Genomic DNA, 10327 nt, shown 5'->3' with positions numbered 1-10327 from the left:
GGAAGCTCCGAGGATGGGCCCAGGAGTTCCCAGGAGCCACTGGGATGATCTGGAGATGTCCCACCAGTAGAGTCTGGTAGGGTCCAGAGAATCGTCATGTGAGGCTGAGTGGTCCTGGAGTCATCCAGAAGGGTCTGGGGATGTCCCAGAGAGAACTTGGAGGGTCCAGGGGATCCTCACGTTGATCCAGGGAGTCCTCGGATTCATCCAGAAGGGTCTGCAGATGTCCCGGAATGAGCCTGTGGGGTCCATGGAGTCCTCAAGTGGGTTCAGAGGGTCCTGTAGTCTTCTGCAAGGATCTGTAGTCTTCTGAAAGGCTCTGGAGATGTCCCAGAGATGTCTTGAGGTGTCTGGGGCTCCTGGACTCATCCAGAAGGGTCTGAAGATGTCCCAGAGGGGTGTCGGGGTGACCAGAGTGTCCCTAGTGGTTCCTGCTGTGCTCCAGTGTTCTCAAATGGGGATTTTCAGGACAACCTCACATAGTGACATGTTCTCAGTCTGCTCTGTCCCTGTGAGATCGCCCCAAAAAATGTCTGTTTCCATTAAAATAAATACGTCAATTTTTTTCTATTTTGTTGTATTCTGTTGTATTTTGATGTGGAACAGTGTCACGGCTGTTCCACATCGAGGTCACCCTGTGTCACGGTGTCACCTGAAGACAGTGACACTCAGTGACACTCAGTGCCATCCAGTGAAGGTGACACCACCAACCCCATGTCACAGCCCACGTGTCCCCCGACTGTCCCCAGCCCCCCTCCCTGAACCCCTCCTCGCCACCTCTTCAATGAGGATGTCACCGCACTGCAGTTGTGCCACCATGGCAGGGGAGACAGCTGGGGACAGTCTTGGACAGCCAGGGTGACAGCGTCACCCGGCTCCAGGAGCTGCAGGATGCTGATGGGGCTCTCGAGGTACGTTGGTACAGCCCCGGGTTCCACGGTCACAGTGAGAACTTTGGGGACAGGTGGTTGTCCCAGTGCTGGCACCGCCAGTGGTTGTCCTGGTGTCAGCTGGTGGCCTGGGGAGAGTTGTTTCCTTGGTGCCTAGCACAGGGGATTGGCGAGAACCATCCATTTCTGAAAGGAAGCGGGGAAAAAATACAACAAAACTGACACAGTATGACATTGACATAGAGTACCCCTCTGGGACATCTCTGGGATCTATGGGGGGAAAGGTGTGAGTGGGGCTTCTATGAGGTGGAAACAGGGTCTGGAGTTGGAGAACGGGTGGAACAGGGAAACTGGGGGATCTGGTGAGCCAGAAGCCCTGTGATGTGGAAAGGGGGCCTGAGGGTAGAGAGAGGGGATTTTGAGGGGGAAAAGGGGAGAAAGAGGCTTCTGTGAGTGGAAAGGGGATCTGGGGGTGGAGGGGTACATTGTGGTGGGGAATATTTTGGAGGGGAACTTGAGGGGTTGAAAGGGGAAAACGGGGCTTTTGTAGGGCAGAAAGGGGGGTCTGGGAGTGGACGGGGGATTGTGAGGGGGGAAAAAAAGGTGAGTGGGGTCTCTACTGGGAGGAAAGGGGGTATAGGAGTGGAGAGAGGGTGGCAGGGGAAATCTGGGGGGTTGTGGGGGGCTTCTACGGGTTGGAAGGGGAGTCTGGGGTAGACCTCAGGGGAGTACTGGGGGGAGAAGAGGAGAGTGGCTTGCCTATGGGGTTGAAAAAGCGTTGGAGGGGAATTTAGTGGGCTGTGGAAGGGAAAGGGGTGAACAGAGCCTCTACAAGGCAGAAAGTGCATCTGAGGCCGGAGGGAGGGGTGGAAGGAGAGAGCCAGGGGTTGCGGGGGGCTTCTACTGGGCAGAAAAGGAGTCCGGTTGGGGGGAATGGAGGTCCAAGTGGGGGAAACAGACTCCAGGGGTCAGGGAAGAGTACACGGGGGGGGTACAGGGGGCTCTAAGGTCAGAAAAAGGGGCCAGGAGGTGGGGGGAGAAGGGAGGACACAGGACCCTGGGGGTCAAAGAGAGGGGAATAGGGGAATAATTGGAGACTCTGTGGATCAGAATGGGGGAATTGGAGTGGGAGTACCTGGGGGAGGAGAGGGGATTCTGGGGGTCAGATAGAGGGGACTGGGAAAGTGGGGGAACTCTAGGGGACAGAATGGGGAGACTCGTGAGGGGGTGGGGGGACACGAGGGATTTAGAACGGGGGGCTGGGGAGGGATCGGGGGGGGGAAGGTGCAGACAGGTGGACCCTGGGGGTCAGAATGGGGGAGGCACAGAGGGGAGGGGTGGAAGAGGACTACAGTGATCAGAACGGGGGAACTGGAAGGAGGGTAAACGGGGGGGCGGAGGAGCAACCCCGGGGGTCACACGGAGGGACGGGGGGGTTGTGGGCGACCAGCGGCAGGGGGAGGGGAGGAGGGCAGTGAAACACACGGGGTGGGGGAGGCGGGGAGACACAGGGCAGCAGCCCCCGCCGAGCGGAAGCCCCGAGCGGCACAGAGACCCCACGGGGCAACGCGGAGCGGCACGCGGCCCCCAACCCCCTTCACCCCGGCCCCCGCCCCGGTGCCCCCCCCGAACGCCCACCCGTCGAAGCCGAGGCGGCGCTCGGAGCCCCGCGGTGCCCCGCACCACTTCCGCACGGCCGCCTCCCGCTCGGGTCGCGGGGCTGATGACGTCACTCGGCGGGGACGGCGCAGGCGCCGCGGCAGCGGAGCGGCGCAGGCGCGCTGAGGCGCCGTCGCTCCGGCGACGCCGTCGCGCATGCGCCGTCGCCGCGGGGCCGGCTTCGCGCGCTGCCATGAGGGAGGGCGCGCCGTCGCCACGGCAACGCGGCCTGCACGCACGGCCTGAAGCCGGAGTGGGGCTGGAGGGACGGCGGGGGGCGAAGATGAGTGGGGGGGAACGGAGAGCCCTCAAGGGATCTCCTGCGGAGCTGGGGGAGGGGAAGGGGGAGGGCGGAGCTCCGGGGATGGCGGCCCGGAGGGAGTGGGGCTGTGGGGTGGGAGATCCGCAGGGAGACGCAGTGGAACGCTGGGATCCGGGCAGAACGTGGAGATATGGGAAAAGGAGCACCGGATCTGGACAACACGGTGAGAGCTAGGCTGAAAGGAAGCAGGGAAAGGAAGAAAGGAAACTGAAAAGGAGAAGAAAGAAGGGCAAAGAAAGGGAAGAAAGACAGGAAAGAAAGAGAGAGAGAGAGAGAGAAAGGAAGAAGGGAGGAAGGGGGGAAGGGAGGGAGGAAAAGGAAGGAAGGGAAGGGGAAGGGGAAGGGAAGAAGGGGAAGGGGAATCTCCATCCCCTGTTGGACACAGGGGGGAACGCAGCGAGCAAGGATCCGGATCAGGCTGAGGTACTCAGTGCCTTCTTTGCCTCAGTCTTTCCCAGTGAGGCGGGTTGTTCCCTGGGCACACAGCCCTTTGTGCTGGTAGATAGGGATGGGGAACAGAATAGGCATAACCCACGGCGAGATGGCTTTGGACCTGCTCCGAAAGCTGCACGCCCACAAGTCCATGGGGCCGGATGGATTGCAGCCTGGGGTGCTGAGGGAGTTGGCAGATGTGGCTGCAAAGCCGCTCTCCATCATCCTTCAGCAGCCCTGGCTAAGCAGGGATGTGTCCCTGACCGTCCCTGAATGCGTCCAAAAGAGGTCTGGCTGTGGTGCTCAGGGACATGATTTAGTGGTGGGTTGTTAGAGTGAGGGGAGGATGGTCAGGTTGCGGTTGTACTCGGTGATCTTTAATGTCTTTTCCAACCTGAGCAATTCTATGGCTCTATGATTCTGTGCGATTTAACACCACCGCTCTTGTGGGAGCTGCGTTGAGACTTGCAGTGTCTCTGGCTTCCCCAGAATTACTTTCTCCAGGCTGATTCCTAGGTCCTGGCACTTCTTTAAAGCCAAGTACACGTCTGCGTCCAGTTTTCTCACCAGCTCCTGCAGTGACATCTCTGACAGCTTTCTCCTCCGAGGAAGAACCAAGCAGTAGCCCGGCTGGGCTTGGTGGATGGGATGATTTCAAACGAAAAGAAGGGAGATTTAGACTGGATATAAGGAAAACATTGTTTTCTGGTAAGAGTAGTGCAGTACTGGCACAAGTTGCCAAGAGAGGTGGTGGTTGTCCCATCCCTGCAGACACCCAAGGTCAGGCTGGATGAGTCTCTGAGCCCCTGATGGAGCTGTGGGGGTCCCTGCTCCCTGTAGGGGGGTTGGACCAGATGGCCTTTAAGGGTCCCTTCCCGCTCAATTGATTTTATGATCTATGATTTTTTATGAGAGAAGAGCGCAGCCTGAACCAGGTCTTGACTGACGAGCTCAGCTAAAGGCTGGCGCTTGTTCTGTAGTCCCCCAGGTCCTGCAGGGCGGCGCTGCATTCACTGAGCAGCAAGGCGTGGTGCAGGGGATGTACCGCCTGTCCGGCGTCCGGCAGTTACGCCTGCCAGCTCAATAAAAGCTGTCCCTAAGGTGCTGTGCTGTGCAGCTGTGGAGCCACACTGCTCCGCAACAGGTATAATGTGTCCTGATTAAAAAAATAATAATAATAAAATAAAAATTTGGAAATTGGTACAAAACACAGCAGCGTCACTTTAAAATGCAATTTGTGTTTTCATTGCCAGGGGTGTTACAGCCCAAAGCTTATAAAGAAGTTAATATAAAGGAGGATAAAATACAGATGTTCCGTACAGAAAAGCAAAGAGGAAAGGTTGTGAGGGGTTTCCCAATGAGAGGTAAGATTCCAGAAAGGGACACGTAGAGAGAACCCAGAGGGATACTGAGGCAAAGGTAACAGTGACTGCTACAAAACCAATGGTACAGAGAGAGAATTCCCTGCCAGGAGTAGCTCACAGTCCGGTGATAAAGATTCACAGCACTGGCTGCAAGCTGTGTTTTAATTAAAAACGCTAATTAAAAACAATCTGGATTTCTGAGTTAGCTGTACTTTTAGTAGGGGGGGATGGCTAAACGGTGCTGCAAAAGAGGGGTGCAAGAAGGGGCACAGGAATGGGGGGTTGTGCACAGAGGAAGCGATGCAAAGCCTCATGCAAACCGGAGGGCTAAGGGGGGTGGCAGGCTATTGGGGCCACAGCAACGAAGCGGGGGGGGCACAGGAAGGGAAGCAGGAATGGGAACTGGTGGGGGGAGGAGGAGGAAGGCAATATGGCCGAAGTGTGCAAGATGGGATGGTGTTTTTGCACAGCAGGTGGAAGGGTGGTGGGCTGTACACGTGTGTGTGGCACAGGGGGTGGAGCCGAGCGCAGTGGCCGAGTCCTCCCTGGGCAACGTCAGGTGTCAGCAACAGCAGGAGAACTTGGAGCACTGCCTCCAACGAGAGCAGTGCCAGGATGGCAGCTTGGTGGTCCAAAGCTGCGCAGTTTCTACTCTGGACCAGTAGTAGTGCAGCAGCTCATGGAATGTCGCTGGACAAATCAGGCCGTGCGCTCTTTGTCAATCCCTAATTGTGACTGTTTTTTCTTGACTGCAACTAAACTTGGGTGGAGCGGCTGTGGGGGCGGGGCCTCGGGGTGCTCTGTATTTTCATAGGGGATGGGATTGGGATCGGAATTGGGATCGGGGATGTGGGATTGCGATTGGGGTGAGGGATTGAGATTGACAGGTGGGTGATGGGCTTGGGATGAGGGACTGGGAATGAGATTTGGAACTGGGATTGGGATGTGGGCTGTAGGATGTGGGGTTGGGATGTTGACTGTGGGCTTGGAATGTGAGATTTGGCACTGAGGGTGTCCTCAGTCCCCTCATCAAATCATTGATGAAGGCGTTCAACAGGAGCAGCCCCAGTACTGAGCCCTGGGGGGCAGCACTCGTGAGCGGCAGCCAGATGGCAAATCCTGCTGTGTGTGTACAGAGTTGGTTGGGTCCCTGTCTGAAGACAAAACTGGCAGGACCCAAACAACGTGGGGGCAGAAGAGCCATGGCTTGGGAGCTATCTTCATGCCTTTCTGCACGTCAGGCCCTGCTGCTCCTGCTTCACCCCTGCATGGGAACTGCCCCTGTCGGAGTCTCTTCTGGCCAGGGCAATTCCCCTCCGTCTACCCGTGCCTGCTGCCCATCCCCACAGCAATTCATGGTACTGGGCAGCACAGGAAGCTGTGTGACACACCCTCTGCATCCCGCTGCACAAAGGACTGCAGGGAGAGAGGAAGGCTGGGGCTGGTGGTGGCAGCAGAGGGACACGGCCATCTGTGGTGCCCCATCCTGCCCCAGAGGCAGGTATGAGGAGCTGGGGGCTGTGACAGGGCCCAAATGACTGCAGGCAGAGGGACACAGCAAAGGGAACACAAAGCTTTTAATAACGTATCATAGAAAACAAGGAGTAACAGTAAGGACGATAATCCTAAAATTCCCATCCCACAAGAGTTCATTGCCAGATGACGTCCCATCCCACTGCCGCGATGACTCCAGAGGACAGCTTGGTTCTGGAAAGGAGGGATGGGGCCGCTGGCGGTGCCTCTGGAACGCTGCCGCTGCTGCCTGGTGCTGTGGGGCCGGCAAGGAGCGCAGGGTTACGGGTAGCCATACTGGTCGGCTATGGCCATGTCTATCTCCCGCTGCACCAGGAACTGCACGGGGCCGATCTTCATCTGCTGGGCCGCCCGCTGCCGCTCCTCCTGGGCCAGCTTCTTCATGCGCTCCCGCTCGGGCCGCTGCTCGGCTGTGATGGGCAGCGACACCTCCATCACTATGGGTACCGCACCGCCGCCCGCCCGTGGCCCCACGCAGGACACAAAGTCCCCGGGGCGCTGCGGCCGAGGCTGCTGCTGGTGCAGCACTGGTGGTGGTGGTGGTGGTGGGTCCCTCCGCAGCGGTGAGCTCCTCTGCGGGGACGGGCGCAGGCAGCTCGGCGCCGTCTTCTCGGCAGTGCCCCCCTTTTGCCCCGTGCTGCCTGGAGATGCCAGCGCTGCCTTGTCTGTGCCGCTGTCTTGGGGCCGGAGGGCAGCAGGGCCGGTGCTGGCCGAGGGTTGGGGCTGCGCAGAGGGTGGCTGGCGCACCGGGCCCACCACAGTCACCCTCTGCCCCAGCGGGTGCACGACCTGGATGGATTTACACAAGTGCACGCGCAGCTCGCTGGCAGTGCCCGCTTGCCCGCTGCTGCTGGCTCCTGCGCTGGCCCCAGACAGCTTCGCTGGGCACAGGCGCTTGCGGCCTTTTCTCTCTGCTCTTTCCGTGCGCGGCGGCAGCTTCCTTTTCCTGGCTGGAGCGCTGGTGGTGGGCTGCTCCTGCTGGGAGCTCTCCCCTTTCTGGGGGGTGCCGGCAGGCGCAGGGCGCTTGGCCCGCTTGGTGCTGCCCCTCTTCTTCTTTTCTGCCACCCGGCTGGGGACAGAGCCCGGTGACGGGGGCGAGTGAGCCTGAACCTCCTGGGGCTCCATCTGCTGCACCTCCTCGGTGGGCTGTGCGCTTTGGGCTGAGGGAGGCGTGGTGACAGCCAAGGCGGTCGGCCGTGGACTGAGCCGGGCACTCGCAGGTGGCGTGATGGGGCGCAGCTGCGACAGCCCACACTGCAGCTCAGGCAGGAACCCGGGGGATGGTGGGAGCCCCCAGAAGGGGTCGGCGGGCGTCCCGGAGGCAGGCTGTGTGCTGAGCTCTCTGCTGTCCCTGGGGTTGTCAGGGAGCTCAGCGACGAAGCATCCTGGGGCAGGGCTGCCGGGGTTCTCATGGGGGACCTCTACAGCTCTTGCCACGTCTGAAAATGCAAGAACATCCCCCAGAATGGTGATGATAGCCTTCCCGCACCCACTCTGTGCAAACACACACCTGCAGCTCTGCAGCCCCCAAACTCACCGTTGATCCAAGACAGCAAACCCTGGATGTCCGTGATGTCCTCCAGCACATCCGAGCTGGTTGCCACTGCAGGGAAAAGCAACAAAATCCCAAAGAGTCAATGCCAGCTCACCCGTACCATGTTCACAGTAAGGGATCTAGGCTAAACATTGGCTTCCCACTATCAATCAGGACAGGAAAGGTAACCGTAAATCCCCGCACCATTCCACAGATGCACTGCTTTTGTCCCTACAACAACAGATTGTATGTTGATTTCACAGACACCAGCAGGCAGAGAAGTAGTGTCCAGTAAGCCCATGTCCCCCCGGGAAGCAGAAAGGTGCTACTTTGATAGCCCAAACACAAACTGACACAAACACTTCTCACTGCCCCTTCCTGCACTCCAAACGGATGCTTACTTGACATCGCCTACAGCACTGCAACTGCAGTCTTCAGCTGCCTTGACTCCTGAGTTCTCCTTCTGGACAGGAACCCTACAGAAAGTATCAACAAGTGAAAAATCAGGAGGAAGAAGCATTGTCCCAGCTTTCTTCTGCCATGCAATGTAGTCTCTGGAGGAGGGCAATGCTTGGACATCAGCTGGCTGCAACAGCTGCCCATCACTAGCTCCAGCTTGTGTCTGACTGCCATGGCTTCTGTCAGCAAGTGCCCCCCGGTCCCCTTTTCCCCCACAGCTGTGCTGATCGTCCATGTCCACAGCTGAGCAGCTGGCTCTCTGCCGTGACTGCAGCGCGGTGCGGTGAAACACCTGCTGGGTATGGCACACCAAGCAATCCATGGAGCAGTGAGCCACAAGTTGCACTCTGTGAAGTCTGCGCTCTGCTTCCTTGGAAAGGTCTGACATGAAGGGGGGGCTCGGCAGCAGTTTTCCAGGGGAGGAATGACATTTCATCATCCTCACCGAATCGTGGGATGGAATCTCAACAAGAACCCATTTCCTCTGGATACAGCCAGAAGGGCACTGCTGGAGCTGGGAACTCCTCCCCAGCCCAGCTTTTCTGCTGAGACACCTCCCGGCAACCAGCCAGCACCAAACCCAGCTCACCTGGTCACTGCTCAGCCCGAGCTGTGCCCAGCTCACACACACGCCGCAGCGCTGCTTCCAGTGGGCTCTCACAGGGTGATCTCTCTCAAGAAAAGCACAGAGCTCAGTCTCTGCGTGCAGCACGCTCACCAGAGCACCAGCTCTGCTCATCAGCTGTGGCACAAACGCTCCCACCCTGGCACCGACTGTGACCTCAGCGAGTGCCTGCATCGCTTCTGTGCTCTCATCACAGGCAAAGGGAGTGGTCACCTCCTAGACCCACGTTTTAGGAAACCAACGCCAGGGTCACCCAGTGGGGTGAATGGGGGTGATTGAATGGGGGTTAATTGAAGTAAAACAACAGAGAAGTGAAGATGACTCTTGTGCAGCCCAATGAAAACGCAGTATGGCCTCGTAGTGGTCAGAGGAGTCCCAGAGGAAGTAGTGGGAACTGGGAGGAGTGCACAGCAGTATGGACCAGAGAAGTCCAGTGTGGCAAAGTAAAACCCAGTGAGGACCAGTATGGGCTCAGAGTGGTCAGTGGAGTCCTATAGGAATGAGTAGAAACCAGTGGGAAGCACATCTGTGTGCCCCAGGGCCGGTGCTGGCCTCTGCCTCTGGCTTTGGGCCCCAGGGCTGGTGCTGGGCTCTCTGGCTGGAGCTTCAGACTTCAGGGCCGGCACCAGCCTCTCAGGCTGTGGCTTCAGGCCCGAAGCTGGTGCTGGCTTCTTGTGTTGTGGCTTCAGGTTTAGGCCCAGGACTCGTGCCAGCCTCTCTGGCTGGGCCTGGGCTTTAATCCCCAGGGTCGGTGCTGGCCACTCAGGCTGTGGCTTCAGGTCCCGTGGCCAGGGCCAGCCTCTCTGGCTCTGTTTGTAGGCCCCAGGGCCACTGCTGGCTTCTCTGGCAGCATCTTTATGTCCCAGGGCTGGTGCCAGCCTCTCTAACTGGGGCCGTGACTTTAAGCTCCTGGACTGGTTCCTGCCTTTTGGGCTCTGGCCCAGAGTCACCAGGGCTGGTACCAAATTTTAAGAAAACAACACGAGGGCCACCCAGTGGCGTTATCCCACCTGGTGGATGAGGGAAAGGCTGTTGATGTAGTCTACCTAGACTTCAGCAAGGCCTTTGACACTGTCTCCCACAGTATTCTCCTGCAGAAGCTGGCAGCCCGTGGCTTGGACAGGTACACTCTTGGCTGGGTAAGGAACTGGCTGGAGGGTCGAGCCCAGAGAGTGGTGGTCAATGGAGCTAAATCCAGCTGGTGACCGGTCACGAGTGGTGTTCCCCAGGGGTCGGTGCTGGGGCCTGTCCTTTTCAATATTTTTATTGATGACCTGGATGAGGGCATTGAGTGCACCCTCAGTAAGTTTGCAGATGACACCAAGTTGGCTGGAAGTGTCGATCTGCCTGGGGGTAGCGAGGCCCTACAGAGAGATCTGGACAGGCTGGAGGGCTGGGCTGAAGCCAATGGGATGAGGTTTAATAAGACCAAATGCCGGGTCCTACACTTTGGCCACAGCAACCCCAAGCAACGCTACAGGCTTGGGGTGGAATGGCTTGAAGACTGTG

The 10327-nt window shown here is 58.4% G+C and overlaps 1 protein-coding gene across 1 annotated transcript; it reads right to left on the bottom strand.

Annotated features, from left to right (window-relative positions):
- Window positions 1-6380: 6380 nt before the first annotated feature.
- Window positions 6381-7858, bottom strand: LOC149913650 (uncharacterized). Its single transcript, XM_090128979.1, has 2 exons — window positions 7850-7858; window positions 6381-7718 (listed from the first exon to the last, which is right to left on the bottom strand). Exons 1-2 carry the CDS (start codon window positions 7856-7858, stop codon window positions 6462-6464), a joined length of 1266 nt encoding a protein of 421 aa, XP_089985105.1. The 3' UTR covers window positions 6381-6461.
- Window positions 7859-10327: the final 2469 nt, after the last annotated feature.

This window comes from Phasianus colchicus, chromosome 35, assembly GCF_987193195.1.
Source record: "Phasianus colchicus chromosome 35, bPhaCol1.hap1.1, whole genome shotgun sequence".
NCBI classification, from domain to species: Eukaryota; Metazoa; Chordata; class Aves; order Galliformes; family Phasianidae; genus Phasianus; species Phasianus colchicus.
The sequence above is the reverse complement of the archived record's forward strand: the minus strand, read 5'-3'. Positions and strand labels throughout refer to the sequence as shown.